Source organism: Pholcus phalangioides, unplaced genomic scaffold, assembly GCF_987345545.1.
Source record: "Pholcus phalangioides strain wild (caught in Gottingen) unplaced genomic scaffold, Ppha-v1.0 ptg000008l_1, whole genome shotgun sequence".
Taxonomy (NCBI): domain Eukaryota; kingdom Metazoa; phylum Arthropoda; class Arachnida; order Araneae; family Pholcidae; genus Pholcus; species Pholcus phalangioides.
The window spans coordinates 19,590,054-19,617,182 of record NW_028301601.1 but is presented as its reverse complement, the minus strand read 5'-3'; the positions used below and the strand labels follow the sequence as shown (position 1 = coordinate 19,617,182).

Genomic DNA, 27,129 nt, shown 5'->3' with positions numbered 1-27,129 from the left:
TAATTGGGTAAAAGCCGAAATAAATGAGTGACTATTTCATACCAGTTGGCGTTCCAGACTGAAAGCAATGCTTGACAACACAAACTGTGTTAACTTTTGCATTATCGTCCATAAACGTTGCGACAAGTCCCGTGACAGAGAGAAATGGTGCAAAGATATCATCTCCATAGTGCACTACCGTCTCTGAACTTTTAAGTGAAGACATGAGAGGGTCGATGCGCGCGGGCGCCAATAGCAATTTCTGCCCAGATCATCATACTGTTACAATGGAAAATTATCAGTTTGTTGCTTAACTTTTGAGCATGAGTGTACATATATGTCTCCGTTACTCACCATGAGCTTTTATGGTATCTCTCAAACCGCTAGCGTGAATCCATTTGAGAAACGTTGTGGCGTTATAGCGCAGTGCGATCTCTTCCAGACTTTGTGGTGCGGCTTCTGTACGAGATCAAAAACATATCAATCATTATTGGAATTATTTAAGAAGCTGTACACGAGAAACTGTATATGACCATATTTCAAGGGGTCCTCTCGATGTGGTTTTAAAATATAACGGTCTAATTTTTTGACGTAGTTTTTGACAATTTTTTTTACTGAAAATTTATAATTTAAATAATTTTCATTGAAAAACATAATTTTTATTATTTACAAATTATATTCATAATTTACCTAGAACTTTTTTGTATTCATATCATGTACTATAAATTCATAAATAATTTAAAAATTCATAAAAATTCAAGGTATTGGTACATTTGAATGAGATTTCTGCCAAAATCTTATTCACATAAAGGGGGAATTCTTTTGATGCACAGAAAAAAAAACTAGTTCAAATTTCTATCGATAGAGGACAGTGCAAGAAAGCAAATAATCCCTTCAGTCTCTTTTGTATCCGAAACATCCGTGAAGCTTCAGCCGGATTTTCGTGTCTGAGGTAAAACAATTTCAGCAATAGTGCATTATCCACACCAATGTCAACACCAGAATGGAAACCTCATGTCTGTTCAAGTAAGAGGAAAACTCAGAAATGAACTGCTAATCGTAGTCCTTCGTGAGAATAACCTTTTCCTCAAAAACCGCATTTAAATATACCAATTCCTTCAATTTTTATGAATTTATGGTATACACCGTATATTTCTTATCTTCAACGTTTTTTCTATGACATTCATTTAATCACACTGCAATTTGCAGTAACATTTCATTTCCCGCCCATTGGCATATTTTTAGCAATTTCAGCTACGATTGGCAACATTTTTGTCGAGAGTAGGCAATATCCCATGTTTAGAATTTCGGTTTCAAGTATTTTCTCGATGTGGTCAACCCAAGTAGAACCTATTGTTATCTATAATACTGCCTTATATATATATTAAAAAGAAGCACGGTGTGGATAAATTCGTCATTATAAAGAATCATGAATAATTATCTGCTGAGCAAGGCGTATCATTGCGTATGTGATGAGAGAATTTGCACTTGGATTAGTCAAAGCATGAATGCACAAACTTTTTAGTTTTCAGATCATATTTCGCTCGCTCGGGCATTATAATAGCAGAATTGCTTTCCTTTGAGAGCCAAACACAGTCACCTCCGCTTAATTCGGTAACGGATAAACGGATACTCCGCATGCATGAATAGATTCCTTCAGAACCGAAATTTCTCCCATAGAAGTGGGAAAAGTTGCGATTTTTTAAAATTACATTTCTCCTTTTTTTACATAGTCGTAACGTATGTATATGCCAAATTTGAATGGAATACGTCCACTAGAACGGGCACTACATAGCAAGAGCAGATCCGGGGGGAGGCGAGGCAGAGTATGGGGGCGATCTCCCCTACTGAGAGCCCAATTTTATGGGGTAAATTTCTGCGGTAAAATATGGGATCCAATGCACCTACACAATCAGTCGCTTCTCAGGAGCATCGCCCCGGATCCACCTGCCTTCGCTCCATTCGCAGCTGATGATATCTGCCCTGCCTAGGCTTCATTCGCAGCTCTGCTCCATTAGCAACGGGAGATGTCTACCTTAGCGCAGGTGCTGATCCAGTGGGAGTGCAAAGGGCACGTGAACCCAGCATCGTGAACCAGCATCGCAATGAAAATGGCAGGGTTGTAACCTCCGGCACGCGCTGGCACCTCTTTCGTTCACAAGCGATTTCAAATATCGCCCCTCCCAAGAACCGAAATAATGTGAGAAAATTTGTTTGTCCCGTAAAATGTCAACGAATGGTCCGCGCCTGCTGTATAGGTCTGAGCGGTATCAGTAGGGTGTGTGTGTGTAATTACGAGACATCATACCTGTAGTCTTCTCTTCAGGTGGCTCTAAGGATCGCGATGTAATCGGAGAGAAGAGAAGCTTTTCTACGATGAAGACCACTCCATTGCTTGTCACTATCGGACGTCGATACACTGGTACGGAATTCACTTCAAAAGCTCCTGTAGGTGGAAAGGAAAAAAAAGACAATAACCACGGAATTGTGTGTACAATTCAATAATTTATCAAATCATCAAATTAAAATTTCAATCATTAATACAGGCTGTCCCAAATTGTTTGCACACCGGATATCTCTGCATATATTAACTTCAGAAACATGTTTTCAATTACAAAAAAGTTATCTTTGGATCCCGCTCAGGAAAGTGATTTGCAAAGAAATTCATATTTTTAAATGCAATACTTATCGAGATATTAAATATACAAAACCACTATGATTTGGTAACTCATCACTGTGTTGGCAAGCTTTCATTAACTCAAAAACACTGTCATTTTCAGGAACCGTGTATAAATAGAAGGAACGTAACTACACTGCTGGCCACCCAAATTGCAACACCAAGAAAGACAAGAGATATCGCAACAATATTTATTTTGTAGATAACATGTTGACCAAGCATCAAATGATTAAATTTATAGACTTCTGTGAAGTGTGGCTCCTGCCAAAATCAGTAGCCAGACTAGCCGCCATTGTTGGAGATCACCGCTGCCACACGCCTCGGCATTGATTCAAAGAGACTTTGGATGTGTTCTTGGGGTACAGCAGACGAAGCAGCTTCCACGCGTTGCCAAAGTTGATCTGGTGTGGCAGCTGGGGATGTAATCTGGGTCAATCGTTGAGCAACCATGGACCACGTGTTTTCTATCGGCAAAAGATCCGGAGAGCGAGCTGGCCAGGGAAGCAATTCAATCTGGCGATTGACGTAGAACCTTTGGATAATGCGTGCCACGTGTGGTCGCGCATTATCCTGTTGAAATATGGCTGTGGGCAAGCCCTGAAGGTAAGGAAGGACAACTGGCTCCAACACCTCGGAGATGTAGCGCTGGCTTTTTAAAGTACCGGCAATGCGTACTAGAGGAGTGCGAGAGTGATATCCAATACCGCTCCATACCATAATACCCGGTGCAGGACCAGTGTGGCGGTGCATAACGCAGCTGTTCAGCATCCTCTCTCCACGGTGTCTCCAGACTCGAATCCGACCATCGTGGTGTTGCAGACAGAAGCGTGACTCGTCAGTAAAGACAATTTCATTCCATTGTGCCGTCCACATCCTTCTTTCATCGCACCATTGGCGGCGGAGACGTCTGTGGTTCTGCGTCAAGGGTAGACGAAGCAATGGACGTCTTGCGGACAGACCACTCTGCTGTAAACGGCGTCGAATGGTACGCGCAGACACTGGATGATGCGGTACAGACTGAATGTGCTGTGCTATGGTTCGTGATGTGGCTGAGCGATCCGTCACTGCCATACGCACAATACGCCTGTCATCACGTGAAGTGGTGCACTGAGGTGGATGCGATCGAACACGTCGGTCCGTCGTACCCTCCTGCATCCAACGATCACATATCCGCGTTACAGTTGTTTGGTTTCGTCCAACACGACTACCGATTTCCCTGAAAGATAATCCACAATCTCGGTAGGCCACTATCCTTCCTCTGTCGAACTCGGATACTTGATCAAAAGATGATCGCTGTTTTCTACGAGGCATAATTGATCGTTTTTTTGAAAAAACCCCAAGAAAAACACAATTGCCGTACTTCAAATCGTCGAAATCTCCAAGCCTTAAATAGCGCTTTGAAGTGGCGCCACAGGCGCGCGTGATGTGCGTCTGCGCTGAAATTCTAATCATTTGCATATCTCACCTCCGCTAATGCATGTTGTAAATTTCATATTATTTGCATGCTTCCTTCAGGGTGTTGCATTTACGGTGGCCAGCAGTGTATTTTAGTCTTTTGTTCATGATAAACAGCAATTACGCGTTTCGACAATTATTTTGACACAATCACATAATTTCTACAACTTGAGTTTGTAATTAACGTTTCCGCGATTTGCGAACCACACCCCCCCCCCCAATCATTGTGCGATGAATGCTGAAAACTATTACTGAAGTCAAATGCCAAAAGCTAAAAAAAAATGCCGAAAGTCAAATATCTCAGTTAATATTTCATTTAAAATAGGTCTGGGAATCGATTAAAATTTTTAACTGGTTAATCAAAAAAAAATTTAATCGATTACTCGAGTTTTAATCGAATATTTTTGTGATCATATAATATTAGGATGGTATAAAAGTATATTTTATTGATATCACTCACCTATTCTGTACATGTAAACACGTATAGGAATAGGTTAAGAAATTAAGGCTGCCAGCTTCAAGCAAACCAATATGCTGAACATAATTGTCAAAACCTGTAATTTCTTCACTTGGATCTTGTCGTTTTTTTTAAAAAGAAATCGGCTATTTTTGGTTATTATTCACTGATTTCGAAACTACGTACTGGAAGTTTTAGCACATGGGCTCTATAATTGATTAGGGGTTAAAAGCGGACGAGACATATGCGGACATGTCGGAAATCGGGACATATGCGGACATTTTATGTTTACCAATAATCAAACGTTACTGGCGAGTAATTCTGGCGATTTTTAAGGTACGTTCTCTGGTCGCGATCGGGTCAAAATCGGACATTTTATGTTAACCGATAATTTAACACTTATTGGCGAATGATTCTGGCGATTTTTCGAGCTACATTTTCTAAATGTGTTGAATGAGGGGGGGGGGGGGGGAGAATAAGTTCCTGGAAAGTTTGAAGAAGAATCAATATATGTCGGCTGCCGACCCCATGGGAGATTGTACTATGAAGAAGAATGAATTGACTGAGAGCTGGGAGGATGATTAGAGTCAATTGTCGCCTTGTTTTCTTCTGAGAAACGTCGTTTGCCGTCCGTACCTCCAAATACGACTCTTATCCAGTCCATGGATGAAAAAGTAATTTTAAAACTTTGAGAAGGTTTAAATCAAAGGACTTTTAAGAAGGTGTTTTGCAATAATCTCTGCCTCAGAATTAACAATCGCTGACTTCTGCAAACATAATTTAATACACTAATACACTACATTCTTCATAATTTTTATTCATGAAGCTTTGCAAAAAGTTACTTACACAGGGGCGCCGTTATCAGACACGGGGCCAAGTGCATCTCAGAAATTTCGAGGCATCAAAAATGTGTAGGCACCCTTAGCCCCGATTTTATATATTTTGTGGTGGGGGGGGGGGAAATATCATCAGCTATTATTTCAGAATATGCAGGAATGCTGAGAAATATCCTAACAAAAAATTTTAAATACGCAATAAAATGTAAATAAAAAAAACTAATGATAATTCAGTACTTAAAGGTAGTTTCAAAGTAATGAGAGGAAACAATATTCCAGAAACTGATGAAAATTTCAGAATTAAAAATAACTAAAAATGGATCCAACACCAATGAAAATTCAGAATTAGAAAAATAGAGAAATTTAGAAAATTAGAAAATGAACGGAAGAAAAAATTCTAGAATTGATGAAAATTCGGAATTAATCCGAGAAATAATTTAAGAATTGATGGAAGCCTCCAATAAGTTACCGTAAGTGCGGGGCCCGGTGCAACCGCACCTGCCGCACACCTCTAAGGGCGGCTCTAGACTTACAGAACCATAAATTCCGTTTGGGACGCATTATAGCTAGATTGCTTTTCAGGCAGAAATTTCGAGTGCTTTGACACGTAGACTGCTCAACACTAATTTTATTGCCAAAAACTTTTTAGTGATTTCATGGTAATTTTGAGTGCTGATTCTGTGTGTGAATCTGGCATTTTTTTTCAAACGCTCTAATTTTTAACATAAAGTGAAAACTAAATTTCAGTAGTACTACATAAGCAGCACACAAATCGCATTTAAATCTGCGAGCACAGTTTACATCAATAGAAAGCTTGAATCAATGGAATAAATCAATTTAATTATGAAAAGTAAGCAATTTAATCATGAAAATCAATACATAAATCGGAAGATAAGTCAATACTGATGATAGTTAGGGCCGCAACCGGGGCGTTAAATGTTAGGGGCCGCAAAAACGTGATGATCTACAACGACATTTTTTCTTGCTCTGCAGAGTCGTTGTATCGAGGTTTCGCTGTAGCTTAAAATTTTGTCTAAAACCTTTAAAATTCAGACATCGAACCCTATTCCTCTTGCCTAGGGTTTTCACAGAACCCCTTCCTCCAAGTCAAGTAAAGGATGGAGGTGGATCTAGTGCTCCGGACGATGGGTTGCTAAATTCTTCTTTTAAAATTTAAAAAATTACACAATTCATACATAATGCATACTTGCCCGGCTGAAAGAGTATGAAGTTGAGGTCCTGGGTAGGTAATCGATTCAATGGCCCCGACAGCTCTCCAACCTTTAAATGTCTGGGAGCAGCGTGCAATATCGTTCAAATTTATTTTCGAATGATTTTTTTATATGACCATGAAATAGTAGTTTGATGTTCATTCTGCCTATGTAAACCTGGCGTGCTCAAGGGTGTTCATGGTTACTCAGGGATTAGGAAACGCCGTTTTCTAGGGCCACAAAATGCTTAAGCCCGTCCTTGATAATAAAATAATGCGTATTTGTAAATCAATAAATCAATATCTTTAAAAACACTCCACTCAATTATCAGATTTCAATATGCAGGCAATGCACGTCACACGAAATCTGGTACATTTATGTTCAGAATAAAAGTAAAACAATATATGTATGTATAATATACATTATACATATCGTATATACGTTTATGTATCGTATAATATATGGAATGAAAATAAGGGAATATATTTAGAATATCAGAATAGATCCATGCAGTAATGATATGCTCTATAATGTTGCATTTTGTCCACTAAAATGAACACAAAATGATATTAAATTAATTCAAGGAGAAGCACTTGCATGATTTTCTGTTATGGGTTTTAAATGTCTTTCATAGGAGGCTTCGGTAGAGTAATCAGCCATCATACGCGAGGCTCGAGCTTGCCTTGATACTTCTGTTCCATTACTTTCATATCTTCATGAAACCGCCTCTCGTCATTAAAATGACTCAGATTGTCTGTGAAATTGGACCAAGTAACTAACAAGAAAATGCGCCTTTGTGCTCATATATTAACAGCCTATTTTTCAAACGTTTGAAAATTTTTAAATTCAAATTACAAATTAATCGTATTTTACTGCAATTCTTCATCGTTCTCTGCTTTGTCAAAAAATTCTCAACAACCGATACGAAACATGATCAAACTGAAGATCGACCGGATTGGACGGATATTGATTAATATCCGTCAAAAATGATGAAAATTTCGACTCTTTAAGAAATTTATGAATTTGAGAACCATCAAAAATCCCTGCTCACAGCTTTTCATTGTTCAGTCCAGGAAACGTTTTACAAATTAATTGGAAGCACTCGCCACTTTATTTATTGAGCAGCTTTATCGAACTGCTTCACTAAACAGAGTTTTATGAAGTGTTGGGAGATGTATTTTATCTATGAACCACTGGCTCTCTAAAAATATTTTCTTTGTTGTCCCAGTAAGAGGTTCATCAGCTCAAGATTATGACAAATAACGAATGTCTGATGATGTGATATACGTAAACTTGCGCATAAAATTTCGAAATTTCACAAAAATAAAATTTTCTAAATCGGAGATTTTGCATTTATTCGCAAAAATGAACAAAACTAACGATACATTTTCCCTTCAGGTTTCATTTTGAAGCGAAGTAATAAAGTACTTAATTAAAAGCTAATATTTCAGTAGTCTCCCCATATCTCCTTCTTTAATAGTACTTCCCTCTGTGAGTAGTAACGGCGTTGTAGGTACATAATACAGTCGACTCTCGGTTTACGAAGTTAATTCGTTCCTGAGGTAGGTTGGCAAACCGAAACACATTTGCTCATAGGAATTAATGTAAAAATAGATTCATTCGTTTCTAAGACCCCGAAGATTCCTACAGTGTCAATTTTTACACTTTTTCACGCTCAAAAAAGTGAATAACTCGAAAGCTATTGAAATAATCATACTGACACTAAAAACACTTTTTTCCAGAGAAAAACCAGACTTTACGAGAAAACGGGCATATATGCTATACATGGGCAGAGCTGTACCCATGTCTAGTCTGATTAATTTCATCTATTAATCTCAGTGTCAAAGCTCTCGAAATTTCTGCCTGCAAAGCAATCTGGCTACAATGCGTTCCAAACCGAATTCATGGTTTTATAAGTCACTTGCTCCCAAACTTCATCAATAAGTTCTATGAGCAATGTGGGACATTAAAATGATGTTTCTAGACATCAGATAGTAGTAATTATATATGTGTCAGAGGTTATTGCAAAACGTGCTTCAAAAATTTCTTTGATGAAAACCGCCCCAAAATTTGAAATGACATGCTGATCTATGAGCTGGATAAAAGGAGTCGAATTCGGAGGAATGCATTTGAAAAAATCGAAATGCGGCCGTAGACACTTCAATTTCTCCATTATCATTTCGAATTTAGTCAAATATTTTCCTGCTTGCGTGTTCGTAAACCGAATCAATTTTTGTTGTTGGTAAACCGAATTATACGCAAACCGAGACGTTCGTAAACCGAAGGTTGACTGTGTCAGCATTCTTGCTATTAGCGGGACTACGAAGACTTTGAATAACTGCCTTTGCAAATTAGGTAGTAGAATTTCATGTGCATGGCCATCAACAGAAGTATTTTAGATGACTACTGAAAGTAGTATGATTGTATTTATCAATGACTTCATACCATGTCATAACGTTGCAAAAAATATTATCTTGGAGAAGCTTTCCAAAGTACAAAATTTGGGTGCAAAGTTGATGTAAGTGTTGTCACGGCGTCAGATAGGCCCAGCATAAAACCACTGTATATGCTGCAGAGGTTAATTTGTTGCGTCGAATATCGTGTAAAAAAATAAATGTATTTAAACTCTTCTGCTGCTGTCAAACTTTTTTCTGTCTTTTCGAAAAAAATGGCTGACTTTTGCGTTCATGAGAAAATTAACTTGATGCGCAAAACGTGCGCGAATGCATATATAGTAGTTTGGTCCTTGTATAAATAGTCAGTAACGTCCATAATTTTCGGATAGAACTCAGAAACGGAAGGCAACTGAACTCTTAATTCACGAGTTAGAATTCAAAAGCATTTTGCTCAGCAAAATCACAACCTATTTTCGCTTAACATTGTAAATCTTCGAAATTTTGAGGAAAAGTTATAAAAATCAAAATTTTCGTATTTATTCATCTACATCGGCTAATTTCACTTTTATCGCATTTATTCCGTAAATATGAAAATTACGCTTCCTTAATGATGCTATGAATGCAATAATATTGAGAATAAGTTACGAAAATAAATGAAAAAACACAAAAGTAAAAATCTGCCGCAAAAAATAGTGATTACAGACTGCATTGGAATGTTGAGAATATGTACTATCTCAAAACTAGAGTCATTTCGTCAAAACCAACACCAGTTTTGGAATCGGCAGCCCACTAAAACCTTTACCCTAAAACCGTTGAAGTTTAATACAAATACAAATACAAATACAACGCCACAACAGGGGACAGATGACAGCACTACACATAACAAGCATTACACAGAAACAAACTTTACGTCAGGTTGCACTACACGTACACGCACATTCCCGCATGTACCGATTCGTTGGAGGGTTCCGCGGGGGGGGGGGGTACATGTGTGGTGTAGCAGTAGTAGGTAGGGGCTCGGGGATCCATGATGTTCTTAAGTCAGCCACCTCGTTGGGCAATTTGCCTGTTGTGGCGTTGTAATTGTATTTGTATTTGTATTTGTAAATTGCCCAACGAGGTGGCTGACTTAAGAACATCATGGATCCCCGAGCCCCTACCTACTACTGCTACCCCACACATGCACCCCCCCCCCGCGGAACCCCCCAACGAATCGGTAAATGCGGGAATGTGCGTGTACGTGTAGTGCAACCTGACGTATAGTTTGTTTCTGTGCAATGCTTGTTATGTGTAGTGCTGTCATCTGCCCCCAGTTTTACTAACTATGAGTGAAGTGTTATGGTTGAATGATTTACCGTTGTAGGACTGTTGCTCTCTGTGGCGAGACTTTTTAACGGGGAGATCGGCTCGCATTTGCGCCTTGAAGTTGGGAACCACAGAAAACCAACTTCGGCCGACCACCACTGTGGGGTTCGAACCCGGATCCTCGCATCACGAGTCCGGCACTATAACCACTCGACCACCACAGCGGCAACCGATTTTTTTTTGTTTTGAGCAGTGTTATAGAGGATATTTTAACACTTCTAACGAAATTAGACATTCCCTGTGTGTGCCCCAGTCTGGCTGTCTCTCTCTGAGGGAATTCGCGCGTTTTTAGTTTATTCAAAGTTCTTTATGACTTTTTTTCAAAAACGCTATAAGCGGGATCCGAATTGGACAAAAACCGAGACTGTCATGTAAAACCAATAGATCTATCCACCCTATTTTGTAGGTTAACTATCATTCTCCTTCGACGAAGAAAAAGTTTACCCCCCCCCCCCCGCACTCATGAGAAAATCTTCCGTACACTACTGAATGGAACTCGCTGCACACACAATGTACTTACAGTTCCCGTTTGAACTAGACTGGGACAGAAGGAGTCTTCTCCTGAACTGGGGTCTTCAGTGTACCTATAATGATTAGCTAAAATTTTTCACAAGCATCTTTATAGTTAATTTACTGTGCAATCAAACAAAAACTATAGCATTCATATATCTGCAAACCATGTCAGTCTCCCTTATAAAGATGTCATGGGTCTTCGCAGTCCTAATCTGTAACGAATTAATTTATTGAATTAATAACAAAGCAGGGGAGATTGTGTCTGAATAGGCAGGTCCAAAGAAGAGAAACTAGAAAAATTATTGTTTTAATGTAATTATTATACAGTATGTCATCAAATGGAAGTAAGTTCCTTATGGCCGTTAATTGTTCATGTTTCAAATGCCGCTATACAAGTAGAACGCGGATGGGGCTTTGTGACCCAGCTTTGTGACCCAGGATAAACGTAGTATTTTCTTAACATTTTTTATTATATTTACCTTCAAATCAATGTAGCCCCCCCCCCCCTCTCTTGAGAGTCGTTTTCTATCGTTTTTCGGTAATCCGAGTCAGTGCTGTGGGTTCTGAGCACCCATGGTAATGACCCCAGTAATTTTTCTCGAACGACTGAATATAAGCAAAGGGTGTCCGGCCTCCTCCTCCGGTCCATACTTCTCTGGAGCATTTGAAATAAATTTCTTAGTAAATGAAGTTATTCGTGCTCTTTACCCATTTTCGGACAAGTGTAACTAATGATGGTTCATCAATAAGAGCTGCAATGTGAATCAAGTTATCAAGCATAATCAAGAACAATAAAAAAATCCTGGACCACAAAACGGTAAGTTTATTTAAACGTGGGACGTATAGTATAACTAAAATTCAATGTCAATCATTTGAAATTACAAATAATTTTATTTTCAATTAAAAACACTAATTTTATTTATGATTGTGTTGAATTTTAAGAAAATACATATTCGGCCGCCGAGTATTCGGTTATTCGCTCAAATCACTATTCGTCCAATCCTTAATAAGACACTAATAGAATTTCAATTCTGAATCAATTAAGCATGAAGATCGCATGTATCTACTTGATATCTATCATTTCGATTCATTATGCTCAACTCAGAGATTTTTTAATAGACTACTTATTATATGCAATGCATAAATATTAAATAATGTAGTGGATCCCGCTTATAACGTTTTCCAAAAAACTGTCATGGAAAACGTTGTAAGCGAGAACCGCTTTAAATGGGAAATCTTAATGAGAATTACAGTCGATCCTACTTATATCGTTTTCCCGCTTAGTACGACTTATTCTGGTGTTTCCAACTCACTAATTCGCTCTAAGATTTTCCATTTAAAGCATTTGCCCGCTTACAATGTTTTTGTGACAGGTTTTTTGAAAAATATTATAAGCGGGATCCACTGTACTGTACTTAGAGTTGAGACCACAGAAATAAGTCGTACTAAGCGGGAACGTTAAAAACTGGATTGACTGTAATCGGAATAAGTGTGTGTGTGTGCATAGTTTTAGATCACTTCATTAGAATAAAATCTTTTTTTAATGTTTCTGTCGAAGTAGTTCACATGTTTTCTATATTATCATATTTCTATCCACGTGTGGCATCTGTGAGTTGCCGTGATTTTTATTGATTAAATTTAGTTCAGTTGATGTAGTTATTTTTCTTTTCCCACGATATATCTTGCATGTACGATCAATCGATATCGTTTATGTATATGATCGTATAAGTGCTCATTAATTTATGTATGATTTTACTAATTTTCCCTCTTATGAAACAATCAACTTCCTTTGGTTTGACAATGCCGCAGTCCACGCACTGTGCTGATAATACTCAGGCGAGATTAGTTGTAGAGACCCTTCCTAGGATAGAAATCCCTCGGGATAAGGACTTATGATCACTTCCGCGCCGAGCCCGGTAATAATAATGACAATAGTTCTACTGAAGCTATATATTATTATAGTGTTGGTTATGTCGGCGTTTTATTTTACGTGTAGCAATCCATCACTTGTCAGTGGTTCAAAGAGGACGGGCTTTTTAAACTTGTTCTGGCGACTGGTAGACGACTCACGTTTTGCATTGTTCAAATTTCATCAAAAGTTTCTCTGCATGTCTTTATAATGTCCATCAAAGAGAAAATCGCCACTTAGCAGCTTGGTGGAAAAATTAGGGATAAACCGCCAACATCGCCGGCTCGGCAAAATTTGTCCGATTTTGACCCGGTTTCTTGTTGTATCCATTTTGTCGCCATTTAACAGGTTGGAGAAACAAATGGGAGATACAGCGCCAACATCGAGGGCGCGGCAAAATTTGTCCGATTTTGACCCTATTTCCATGTTGTCCGCATATGTCCCGTCCGATTTTGACTCACTACCCTATAATTAGCAAATTTACTTCCCTCTGACATTTTCTCTTTGACTATAATTAGCAACTTCACTTCTTCCTCGATAATTTCTTTGAATATAATAGCGACTTTACTTCTCTTCGACAATTTATTTCGCTATAATTAGCAAATTTACTCAAATTTGAAATTTTTTTGGTGATAATTGGTGATGGCCTGTATGGATCCCAATTTCCCATATTTTCCATGAAGGAAATATGATTAGCCTTCTAATACTAATACTAAATACTTTTCGTGGGCCGGATGAAGCCCCCCCCCCCCCTTTGGCCCGCGGGCAGGAGATTTGCACCCCCCCCGCTCTAATTTATGTACTGTGAAAGAAATCATCAATTGAAAAAGAAAAAGAGTTGAACGCACTTTATCAACATCCTGATATTCAGAGGCGGCTAATGATAAAATTACTATAGAGATATGCCGCATTTTCTCTTTCTCTTAATCCTGTCCGTAGTTATCTTATTGTTATTATTACTGTTATTATTATTTCATTTCTCTTGTTATCAATTTACCAGAGCATGTAGGAAGTTTCGTAATGTCCTGATTTACAAAACGTGACCGTAAATTGATTGGATAAATGAGAGATAAGAAACAACGAAAAAACATGCTGTATTTTATATTGCCGAATGAAATGCGTGGATTACATACCGTGCACGTATCTTAACCTGTTTGTGATTCCCAACGACCCTAGCTCATGTATTCTAATGTTCTGTTTGTACCGAGAGAACATTAGACGAGCACGTGACAAACGCCCCTGTTAGTACCATCCGCCAATTATTTGCCAATTACATGGCAGGGTCGAATAAAAAGTAAAAACTGGTCTGTGTTTTTGAGATTCACCGCCTCGCGGCAGAACGAACAAAGGTAAAGGCTCGATCTCTCCCCCCTTCCCGCCCCCGAAACGATTTATTTCCCCCTCTGAGATTTTTCGAATCGTATTCAAATTTTATAGTCTTTAGGGCAAATGATTCTCAATGGACAACGGACAATCTTAGGACAATGGACAACGGTCCGCGTTTGAGTTTCGCCGCCTCGCGGCAGAACGTACAAAAGTAAAGGTCCGATTCCCCTCGAAGCGATTTATTTCCCCACTGAGGTTTTTTTGAATCGTATTCCAATTTCAGTCCTTAGGACAATGGCTCTCATTTGATCATTTTTGTCACAACACGGCTATTTTCTGCATACAAAATCTAGTTAGACCAGGACCTACAATTTATTGCCGATTCCGAACGGCAGCGTTCGAAATATGCTTACTTTTTTTATACTCACTGAGAGGTTGGTATGCTAACCCGAAGGTGTGGGACTCTCTGTGGTAGAAATCTTTTTCCGTGGTCATGTTGTCGTCGTTTCTGCTGTAGCTCTGCGCCAGGAAAATGTCTGACCCGGACGAATCGGGTATCGAACTCGCGACACCTCTAAACATTCTTTGATACTTTATCGCTGTATCGTATCGACCGGGGCTATCGGACCTCCCTCCCCCAATGGTTCTGAAACTTTTGTGGGCCACGGATCCCTTGCCCAACTCATCGGTCACCTACGGCTCTCAGAATAATTTGACAGATATTTTCCAGTATAAAAGAAACATTTCAAATCATAAATAAGCAATCAATGTCTCAAACTCGCCGTGACACATCTTGATAAAGGTTGGCAACGTCCCTAGGAGCTTCGACGCGCACTTTGAGAAACACTGCTCTAGGTTTCTGAGAAACAAAAAACCCGATGAAACAATTGTCCCCCCCCCCCCCTAATAGGAGACTTGGCTGATTTGATCTGGGTCTACTTGGCTGCCGCTGTGGTGGCTGAGTGGTGATAGTGACGGACTCACATCGCGAGGACCTCGGTTCAAAACCCACAGTAGTGGTCGACTGAAGTTGGCTTTCTGTGGTTTCCAATTTCCAGGAGCGAATGCGAGTCGATCTCCATCGTTAAAAAGTCTCACCACATAGAGCAACGGGCCTGGAACGGCATAATTATTCAATCATTACACTTCACCCATAGTTAGAAAAAATGAGGGCAGATGGAAGAATTACATATAACAAGCATTACACAGAAACAAACTTCACGTTAGGTTAACAACACATACACGCACATGTTCTAGCACGGAACATGTCTTCTTCTTATACCGCAAAATGATTTCTTGTAATTACCAAAAAAGACATAGCAACATGCATAGTAATATCTACAGTGTAGATGATAGCATGTCATGTGGTCTCTGCCGGGACTCAAAACTCGAACACTCTTACAAAAAGAACAACCGTGCTACTACACCACTAGAGACGCGACGTGTAGAATCTACACCACTGGAGGAAGACAGGGTCGCGTCTCTAGCGGTGTAGTAGCACGCTTGCCCTTTTTGTAAGAGTGTTCGAGTTTTGAGTCCCGGCCGAGACCACATGACTTTTCTTTCCAAGTTCACTTTGGCATAATATCCAGAAAATACCTGTTTCATTGCAAAAAGTGTTTAAGATATATAATTTTTTTTTTTTTTTAAATATAAAAGCTTTCACTTAAAAAATGTTCCTTTCTAAGCAGTTTTGGTTTCTTTACTCGTGCAAGCCAATGAAATCCAATTTTTTAGCGCCATCTATACTACTAATCTTATAGAATAACTTTTTTTAATCGATATAGCTCGTTTTTTTTCGAGATTTTATCACACTTATCACTTGATGTAAAATATTAATATTTAAATTTTTGTTAAATAAATTCAATTTCTTTTTAATTTTAATCGTTGATTTTTTAGTAACTCATTATTTTTATTGTGTTTTAAAATTTATTATTGCATTTAAAGCTGGTGTAGTCCTTTAATAATATTGTTGCTTAATACACTAATTACGAATGAATTGGTGTAATGCTGGATACACATCTTTCCCATCCGTAGGGGGTGTACAGGCTTTGGATAAAACAAAGCCTACATCCTACCCAGTACATATCCGGTAGGGTGAGACTAGCAATACATCCCTGAATCGGCTTACCGGCGGAGGCAACTTCGGGGGGGGGGGCATTTTTACTCTCAGCTTTTTTCAGAGCTTTGTATACACCATCACCACCGGTTGCTACTTTAGCATTGGATAAAATCCACTTCAACGTCCGGGAGAGGCGTCTTCACACGCACTCCCTCTGGGCTGACGTGGGACCTAGTTACCGGGAACACTGCGAGGAGGCAGACCGGCCGATTTGACCTAGAGTGGTGTAGCACCCATCTAGACGTGAATTTTTTTTGTGAGCGTAATTTACACAATTTATATGGTTTTACTTACTTCATTTAACGACAAAATTCTGTAAGGTCCGGTCCACATTAGCTCGGATAATGAGTCCTACTGTACTTCAAAAGTAAATGCTATAGATGGTTCGTGATCCTCGTTATCATTAATTTCAAGATCATCTAGCATTGCAATCAAACATATAAATATGATGTTTCTTTTTTTTATCTTTTAAATAATTAACCAGCAACCCCATTGACGCTGTTCGTCACATTTAATGCTGGTCACACTCTAAGAAAACAATTTCTATTAAACCTCTTCCATATTTCCCACCATTAAGAAAAAGCAAACGTCAAGGGGAGAGAAAATAAACCAGAAGCCGAAAATAACAAGAAAGAAAGAAACGACGCATACCACCTATTCCATAAACCAGTCGATGTTTAGTGACAAGTCACTAATGCCATTGATCATCATTAGCCGAAACTTGAAACATGAAGTGAAGAAGAAAATACCATAGTAAATCTGCTTCATTATTGAAGTTCTACCATCTACGCACTCGTCAATATGAGTCATCGAATCATTACCTCAACATTTTACGGGTCATCGGAATAATGAAAAACTATATTGATGAATATTCAGACATATTTATGACACACTAACACCTGGAAGGCTAAATTAAATGGAAATGTATCCACTGGGGGGGGGGGGATATTCGAGATACACGTGTGGTACGAAAAAGATAGGATAGAGAGTGAGTCACGGTAACTTATATTTGTACGGTCATCGATGTCGAGAGGAATGACTATAACATCAATGGTGTGTCCGGTTTTGAGTGCCTAATGCTATTGTTTATTCATTTCTAATCGATTAGGAGTGTGCCGAGATGCCGATCCCTGCAGAATTTACGGATGATTTTCGAATCGTCCGCTCTAAATATACGTTTTACTCATGATCCAGAGCATTTGAATGCAGTAAATTACGTCAAACTCGGTTATAACGACCTCGGTGGTAGCCATTTTTGACCCCCCCCCCGTCAGCAAAATTTTGTCATCAGCTTTGCCCCTCTCAATCCTAACTCATATTTTCATAAAGGGTGGTTGATGACGTAAGCATTATCCAACCCCCCCTTCCCCCTTGTCAGCAAATCCGAACTCCCTCCCCCCCATCGATGATGACGTAATACTTGAACGGCCTCTAACCAAATCTCGGCTATAAGGTAAACTATTGGCAGTCTGTGCTGATTCTCTATTGGAAATAACGTTAATGAACCTTGCTTATGACGTCGATGGAAACACAAAGCCTTAGGATATAATGACACATTTTTCAGTTGCTTTTTTCTTTCTCCCAATTATAAATGCATTTTTTAGTGCCTATTTTAGGCATTTTTAGTGCCTTTTTGCCATCCTATTTAGACCATTTTTAGTGCCTAAATTTCCGGGATCTATATATAAGCAATATTTGCTGATTTTATTGAATTTGCAATATTTTTGACAAGAATTGGAAATGTCCCTCATTTTTTTATCCCAATTTTCCAGTATTTTTTATATTTTTATTTTCCTTAATCACACTGAAATAACAACTCCATGCAGATATTTGATTGCATATGATTATATTTTTGACCAAAATAAAGCTCGAAAAAGTCGACCATGGTTGTAACGTCATGTCGGTTAAAACGAAAAGATTTCACGGAATCTTAAATGTCGTTATAACCGAGTTGGACTGTGCTCCGCGTTAGTTGCTTTCCGGCAAGCTTTCATACTTTTAATTGAGTTATCATTGACGATACATTTTCATCGAAAACGATCAACTTACCTGCGATACGATGGAAACGAAGCTTATTGCCTTTCAAGGAAGGTGCCACGAGATCTGGGTTTAGCAAGTTCCTGGACAAGGCCCCTGTCATGACATGGCTTCTGATGAGATCTATGAACGTAGAATATATTTCAATGAAAGTATAACAGGACTTTTTTGCATCTTAGATATAAATGTGAAAGTATGTATGTTTGTTTGTTCTTTATATAAATCTACAATTTTTGACCGATCTCGTCACCAAATTTTGCCATTATATATATATACCAAACAGGACCGGGATTGAACCATAGTCTGGCTACTTTGAAAGTTCACCAGAGCTGAGAAAATGCCCGAAATCGGGGAAAACCCGTCGGACAACAATAGTTCCTGGGCCCCAACAATAACTTTCGGAATGTTTACTTGGGTTACCGTGGTTCCCTAGCAATGCGTTTCAGACATGCCTTTACAATGGTTTGTCACTTCTTTGGTGCTGTCAGTATTATGTATAACAGTGTATTCCTTTACAATGGTTTGTCACTTTTTCAATCCTCCCAGTAACTGAAGAAACTCTGGGAAGCGCCGGGTATTTTTGCTAGTCTTTAATAAAGCGAACTGTTGAGTAATCTTAATTAGGCAAAATCTCCATAATTGAAATTCAGTGAATACTTGGCATTATTCTAGCATCGGATCAAGATCTCAATGTCACAAACTGGCGGTATAAAGAGAACGGCAAAAAAAAAAAAAAAAAAAAACTACAGTCGAATCCCGTTATAACGAACGCCAAGAGACCGGAGGAATCACTTCGTTAAAACGAAATTTCGTTATAAAGGAATTCCAGGTTACCTAGCATTATTCCTATGTAAACGTATTTGGGGGATTAGAAAAGTGTTCGTTAAAACGGGACTTTCGCTATAACGGTATTCGTTAAAACGGGATTCGACTGTATTTTGTAAAATAAGAAAGTCTTGACGTGTCAAAAGGTTATATATAGACTGCTGGTACCAGAGAATATGATATAGCAATGATATGACGTACTCACACGACAGCCGGAATCCCGTCAAGCCACAATCCCGCCAGATTAAAATTCTGACAGGTCAAAATTCCGCGACGCGGTCTAAATCCCCCACAAGGTCGAAATCGTAGTATCAGGTTAATATCCCAGCACGGTCGAAATTCCGACAAGTCACAATACCGACACGATAAAAATCAATTTCAAAATTATGTATTCAAAGGACAACAGGATGGTGCGGAGCAGAAAAAATTTATGACAAATAAATTTAAAACAATTAATGCTCAACGTATAAGCCTCATTTTCCCGTTTCTATCAGAATACGGAATTTTATAGAAATTGATTTTGATCCTGTCTGCAATGTGATTTGTTGGGATTTTGGCCTTGTTGGGATCTCAACCTCGTCGAGATTTCGACATTGTCGCGATTTTTACCAGTCGGGATTTCAACTGTATCGAGACTTTGATATCACACGATTTCGACCTTGTCGGCAAAAATGCTTAGCCCGTTTTACTTACGGGTTTCTGTCATCAAATTTAAACGATGTATATTTGAGGTGCGAGCGATATATCACCGGAACTGGCTTCTTTAATGACATTTAGGAAATCAAGAGGAAAAAAATCAGTGAAGTAGATTTTTTTTCTTTTCTTTGTTATCAACCAGAGTTCCCCTTTAGGCACACGATTTCTTCACATCAAATCGTATGCTCTCCTCTCCCTTCTGATTCATTGATCTTCATATTTAGGAAAAATAATTTGCATGTCTCTGACGCTAGAGAAGAGAGCGAAAGATAAAATCGAAAGAAAATGCTGAGGTAACCAGGAGAAAAAGCAAATCCTGTTTATAGGATAACCAACAAGAAACTCGCGATGACGGCAGATAAGAGAGGAAGCTCTATTGCATAGTTCCCAAACTTTTCGTTCCATAGCCCCCTTCATCAGAATTTTTTCTCTCTCATCACCCCCCCCCCAACTCAAGTGAATCCCTCGGATCCTATGTTAAATCAGTGCCTTCTATCGCCCCTCTGGACCATTCCATCTCCCACTTTGGAAACACTGCTCTATTGCATTACATCCATCTATTTATTCTAGGAGAGAAAATTAGCAAAAAGGAGATTAGATTATCCCATTTGCAAGCACTGAGTATAACCATTTGAGTATAGCAAGGATTAGGCTTTGTATAATATTATGTAATATTATAGCCTTGCAGTTAACAAGAGTCCACGTAGCTCTTCTCCGGCAGGTCTATATCCCTCTGTAGCTATGGTCTCCAAAACCTTACGGTATACTCCACTGCAGGACGAACTAAGCCTCGGAAAAGCCGAAGAATGACTTCAAGAGAACACGAAGACACCTTCTTAAGAATGAAACCGAGCATTCTATTCGATTTTTTGACCCCGTGCAAAGCTTTATAATGTCTAAATGAAGATAATGGATCCAAACCTCGTTTTAGCTGCTCTTCCTCCAATAACCTTTTCAGGTGGTCTGGCGGTAGATGCGAAAACGCGGAATTCGTTGGAGCGAACATTGTGTAAAATCTATCCCCTGGAAAAATAAAATATAGGGATTGTAATGCTGAGAAAATTTGTCTCATCTTAACTATATATTAACCTATAAAAAATTCCCAATATACATACTGGATTTCAGCTCGTTCTTTAGATCAGGTACATCATCGATTAACCCTCTCCATATCGACAGCTCATCATCATCCGCAGGGGTTGTCGGCGCGGATACTTTGACAATTTGATCGATACTTACTGCTGGTGAAGGTTGCACCAAACGGTCGATTACGAAGACGGCGCCGTTGGTCCCGCTACGGACAGCCAATATGGGAACCCCTCCTATAATCAGCCCCTGAGTAAAAAGGAGTGCAAAGTTTGTAAGATCTCAATGTTTTTCCGTGTGTGTGTGTGAACCAATTTCGCACAGCATTTAAAGCCATCACAGTAGGAGTGCACAAGCTTGGCGACGCTCCACATAGATCCCGACCGCAAATTTATGAATGAAATATGATCAGCTTTTTTGCTAATACTTTTCTAGAGGAACGCTTTTCTAGGTCCGGATGGAACCCATTGTTGGCCCGCAGGTTGTGCACCCCTGCATTACAAGTATCATGGAATTCTCCTGAACGCATTGGCTGCAGAGATTGGTTGTACTGACCTTTCTTTGAGGAAGGACATTGACCATAAGCGTCCTTCCACTGACAGTCCTCAGAGGAACGCCCGATATCAATGCATTCGGATCGATCCTGCCTTCTAAGATGTGCATACCGAGTGTTGATTTCAATCTGGATGGATCATTCCTCAACTGATCCATTGCGACTTGCGGCAAGCGCCTGAATGCCCGATCCGTAGGTAGGAGTATAGTCATACCAGCAGCACCTGGTTGAAGAGGGAGCCATCATGGGTAAGAACATTTAATCATATCTATGAATAACATACCGTATACAGGGGGTCTCAAAAATATTGTGACAAACGTTCAATAGAGGTAAATATCCTCTGAAGCAGGTCTTCAACCTTTTGGAGAGACATTGCGGGACAAATTAGAATTTTACATGAAGCCCGCGAGCCAACCAAGTATTTAGAATTATAACTTGGTATGCAGATTCCAAGGATTTGATGGTGTCTTAACAAATTGGTCCAAGAGAGCCCGGAATTATTTATCGCAACAATTCTGAAGTTTTTGACTTTCCCTTCTATCGCTTAATTGTAAAATTACTTTCACGAATTATGAAATTATTTCTCTCATCATGTGTGAAATAATTCTGAATTGAATTACTCCTTAAATAATTGAATTACTCCTTAAATAATTGAATTACTCCTTAAATAATTGAATTACTCTTCTTTCTTAATTCTGAAATAAGGTCTTTTAAAAATTCTGAAATTAATTCTAGAAGTAATTGAGAAATTATTTCTCAAAATGATACGAAAATTAATTTTAAAAATATTTCTGAACTAATTTTTAAAAATAATTCAAGTGGTTTTATCAAGAAATCATTTCTAAAATAAATAAAATAAAGTAATTCGAAAATTATGTCTGAAAATAATTCCCAAATTTCTTCTGAAAGAAATTATTCCCAAATATTATTGCTTTCAATATTTCTGTGAATGTCCTATAAGTAATTATCAAATTATTTCTTTCGATGATTGAAATTATTAAAAATAATTATTTTTAAATACTTTAGAAATACTTCTGAAATTATTGCTCCCAATAATTCTGGGACTGTTCTTAAAAAAGTTAAAATTATTTCTTTCAACGAGTGAAATTATTGGTATCACAAAGACTGAAATTTATTCTTCCAGAAGCTATATCAAAAACATTGAGGAAATAATTTTGAAATTATTTCCTCAATGTTTGAAATAATATCTTGAAATAATTTTGAAATTATTTCCTCAATGTTTGAAATAATATCTTGAAATAATTTTGAAATTATTTCCTCAATGTTTGAAATAATATCTTGAAATAATTTTGAAATTATTTCCTCAATGTTTGAAATAATATCTTGAAATAATTTTGAAATTATTTCCTCAATGTTTGAAATAATATCTTGAAATAATTTTGAAATTATTTCCTCAATGTTTGAAATAATATCTTGAAATAATTTTGAAATTATTTCCTCAATGTTTGAAATAATATCTTGAAATAATTTTGAAATTATATATTTCCTTCATCGAGGTGTTTTTAAGCAATTCTGCAATTAGTTATGCCTTTTGCATGCCGAAATTTTCCTCATGAAATAAAGTGAAACCTCGCTACAACGACACTTAATACGGCGGTGAATCCCTTTACGACGATATTTTTTCGTCTTGGCAAATGCGTATTCACTGATGATAAACTGCTGCTTTTTGATTCAACGATAATCTTTCTAGAACGATATTTTTCGTTCTAGAAAGTTTTTAGTTTCTACTACTTTCTACTATTTTTCGTTCTCCTAATGCAAAGTATTAGGAGGGCGGAAAATCTCAGAGGGCCACATTCTGCCCGAGTGCCATGCGTTGAAGACCACTGCTCTAGATCAGTGTTTCTCAACCGCCGGGCCCTGGCATCAGTCAAACCGGGCCATGATTGATTTCCATTCATTTCCAATTAGTCGTGTTCATGTACGGGCCTTCCGCTCCAAAAAGAATTAAACCGGGCCCCAGGCTTCCAAAGGTCGAGAACCTCTGCCCCAGCCGATATCCACCTTCCCCCTGAAAGTCTGTCCCAATATTTTTGAGACACCTATTGTACACGTAAACAAAAATCATCGTGACAGCACGAAGCGACTGAGCACTTACTTGGGTAACGAATGCGACTGATGAAGACTGAGTTACGGAACAAATTGTTGGAAGTAGAGAAAGTTGCTCTTCTACCACCGGGTAACCGTACCGGGTCGCTCAACATACCGAGCAGTGGCCTCGGGGTGTCAGTAGTTTCCGGCCATCCGGGGGGTTCTTCATCATCCTGATCTGGACCTGCAAAATTCAAAGGTTAATATCACCATAAAACCAAATAAAAAGAATCTTCAAACTTTGGTTTGATTCTTGTGCCATACATTTCTTAACTAACAGTCATTTCATTCTGTAAGACAGGGGTTTTCAACCGGGGGGGGGGGGGTCCACCAACACTACAACTTAGTCTTCGGAGAGATTTCAGGGATGTCCGTGAGCTTTCATGAGAAAACAATCAATTAATTCAAGGAAACGGATATTTTCCTGGATATTATGCCGAGGTGAACTCTCCGTCCCACCTGGGGGAGATTTGCTGCAGTTAAGAGGGGCTACTAATGTCTCTACTTCAGCGCCTCATGCCACAGTGATTGAAATAAGGAAGGAAGGGTCGTGTCTCCAGTGCTGTAGATTCTAGAGTGACTCTCCAGTGCTATTCAGAAGCGTGACCCCCCCCCCCCATTTTGACTAAAAAAATTATCGTTGAACCCCTATACAGGCTGACCATGTGTCTCACGACCCCTTCCCCATTCTACATGGGCTGACCATACGTCCTGGTTCCTGGTTTTTCCAGTACATTCTGATTTTTTCTTAGTAAACATGGTGTTCCGAAAGCCCTTTTCAGAATGGTTGTTTCGATTTTAATTAGGGGATATTGACTTCCAAAGATATATATATTTTTTAATGTTATATAAATATTTACTTTGTTTTTTGATGCAGGTACTTAGTGTGTGTCTCTTATGCAAGATGGAAGTGTATCGTCCCTGATTTTCGTACACATAGTGATTAAGAATTATCCGATTTCGAAATGATTCTACACTCAAAATTGACCATTAAAAAAAATTGTTCATAAAACGTAGACCCATTTCCACCCGTATATTTACATATTACTTATCATTCTATTCTGTGCGTTTTTAATTTTTAAGAAATATACAATTTTGAAATCGGGTGATTGTGTAAAAGTACTAACTTGATGCCATCAGGGCCGTCTTAAGAGCATCATGGGCCCCTGGGCCAAGTGGTTCTTCTGAGGCCCTACCTGGTAAATTATAGAAAATTTTTACCTGTTTTCATTTTTGTCAGGCCCCTTTTCGCTTGAGGCCCCCGGGCCGTGCCGGGTGGGCCCATGCGTTAAGACGGCATTGGATATCGTCCGCCGCATGCAAGAAGCACGAATGTACAAATTTTCCCTTTATTTTTATCAGCTGTTTTGTTACCTTGTTTTGCTATCTAAGTTGTGCCTGAAACGCGAATTTGTATACCTATTGAAACACACGTTATAAACATTTTAGGAAAAACTTCCATAGAGAGTAACATGGGCAGAGTAAACACTCAAACGTAATTTTTTTACGTTTGTTTTCTTCTTTTTTGCAAGGACATTGCACATTCGTGATTCTGGCCTGACGGAGCCAGTATATATTGATTATTGTGTAAGTAGAATTTGATAAAATTGCATTGTGTGATACACGGTAATTGAACTAAGTTTAACTAAGGCATTCTTTAGTTTTCACATATTTCTTATTTGGAAGTTTTTATTTCGGAGAATCTCTCGCGACCCATGGTTTGTGCACCACTGTTGTACATGTCGGAATGCTTGCCCGGTTTGCGAGAGGGCCTGGGTTCGAGTTTCTTTCCTAGTTCACCTCCGAATAATATCCAAAAACATCCTTGATATACTGGGCTGGGAAAAAACCGTCTATCAATCAATCGATTGGTTTTTTTTTCATTGCTATATATACTGAATACAAGTCCAAAATACTGTCCCCCAACTTACGAAATCCTCGATAATCAAGTGGAGATGGAAATGTAGTTCGGAAAGAAAATTCACATTCCTCTGTGAGGACTCAAACTACCAACCTCTCACTGTCCGGGTGAGTCCTCTACCATTGAGCTACAGAAAACGAATATTCTTTCCTTAATGCATATATATATATGAACGCTGATCGGGACTGCGCATGGGCAGCCTCCTAGCTCAGCTAGTAGCTCTTACGACGTTAGTCCCCAGATGGCGTCATATAGAGAGAAACGCGATGTCGCTCTCTGCTGTTCATACGAAGTACGGAAGCCTGGATAACCAAGCGGAGATAAAATTCGGAAGGAAAACTCACATTCGCGTCTGTGAGGTCCCGTTCAGCGTTCATATATATGCTCTAAAGAAAGAAAATACCTGTCCTCTATAGCTCAATGGTAGAGCACTCGCCCGGAGAGGTCGGTGGTTCGATTCCCCACAGAGGAATGTGAATTTCCCCCCCCCCGAACTTCATCTTCATCTCCGCTTGTTTATCCAGGCTTCTTGGTTATGAAGGCTTTCTGAACAGCGGAGAATGGCAGCAGATAACTCTGCAATCGTTGACTCTTCAGGAACATGCTTTGGAACTGTGCCGCAGGTCATTTAAGTGATCTGTAAATATGCTGTGGGGTCGCTTAATCGATCTGTGAATGTGCCACGTCTGCTTGAGTGATCTGGGACTGAGATCACCACTTAAGTAACCCACTAAGTGGTCTAGGAATGTGCTTTGAGTCCCCTTAAGTGATCTGGAAATGTGCTGCAGACAACTCAAATGATTTGCAACTTCACCGCACGTGACTCAAGTGATCTGGAACTGTGCCGCAGGTCTCACACTGTTTGTATGTCAATGTGCCGCTTAGCTCATTTTTACAAAATTACGTTTGTGGTCACGGGCCACATCAGATGACTCAGAGGACTACACTTGACCCGTGGGCCATGGGTTGAGAATGTATAGTTTACATGCAAATTTAATTTTTCTGTGATCTGATGATTTTGAGTAACTGCAAATCATTTGAAACCTTTTTTATTGATTCAAAAATGTTTCTAAACTCAATGGGTGCAGAACTAATCTACTATGTAAACAATTTGGGGCAGCCTGTACTATTTTGTATAGGGTCCCTGACATTCATATTCATTTTATTGGCACTGGAGGAGGGGGGGGGGGTCCATGGATACCAAAAGATTAATAGTTAACGGTTAACCTTCTAGTAAGATCGGTGCTAGTCGGAGAGAAATCGCTCACCTTGAGTAGCAGCAGTCGACTCAGGTAGCAAGACACCAGTAGACGCAGTCTTGATCCTGGTACCAAATGGGATCCCTAATGCATTATCCGGATCGGAATCCGATATCGTCGTACCACCAGCACCGTCTTTGACACCCGACGCCGTCGACGAAGGTCGCAGAGTCGCCGGCATCAATGGGTACCTCTGCATGCACTTACATTGCTGTATCAGATCCTCTGGGACCAGTACTCTGTTGATACCGTGAACGACTCCATTGGTAGATATCTGGTCCGGTTCCATAACCGGTACACCATTCACCAGAATCATACCTTCGAAAGAGGGGGGGGGGGAAACATATTAAATGTACATTCTGGTGAAAAATCGGTAAATTCATCGAATAAATCACAG

At 39.1% G+C, this 27,129-nt stretch overlaps 1 protein-coding gene across 1 annotated transcript in view; it reads right to left on the bottom strand.

Moving 5' to 3' along the window:
* LOC149083954 (transforming growth factor-beta-induced protein ig-h3-like) overlaps nucleotides 1-27,129 on the bottom strand; it is a 70,155-nt gene that overhangs the window by 17,295 nt on the left and 25,731 nt on the right. The window contains exons 8-15 of the mRNA XM_089234328.1: nucleotides 26,742-27,050; nucleotides 23,560-23,736; nucleotides 21,443-21,663; nucleotides 20,920-21,136; nucleotides 20,726-20,827; nucleotides 18,296-18,406; nucleotides 2,288-2,425; nucleotides 334-438 (exon numbers count right to left, since the gene is read on the bottom strand). Coding sequence (XP_089090454.1) covers nucleotides 334-438; nucleotides 2,288-2,425; nucleotides 18,296-18,406; nucleotides 20,726-20,827; nucleotides 20,920-21,136; nucleotides 21,443-21,663; nucleotides 23,560-23,736; nucleotides 26,742-27,050 — 1,380 coding nt within the window. The remainder of the gene's footprint in view (nucleotides 1-333; nucleotides 439-2,287; nucleotides 2,426-18,295; nucleotides 18,407-20,725; nucleotides 20,828-20,919; nucleotides 21,137-21,442; nucleotides 21,664-23,559; nucleotides 23,737-26,741; nucleotides 27,051-27,129) is intronic.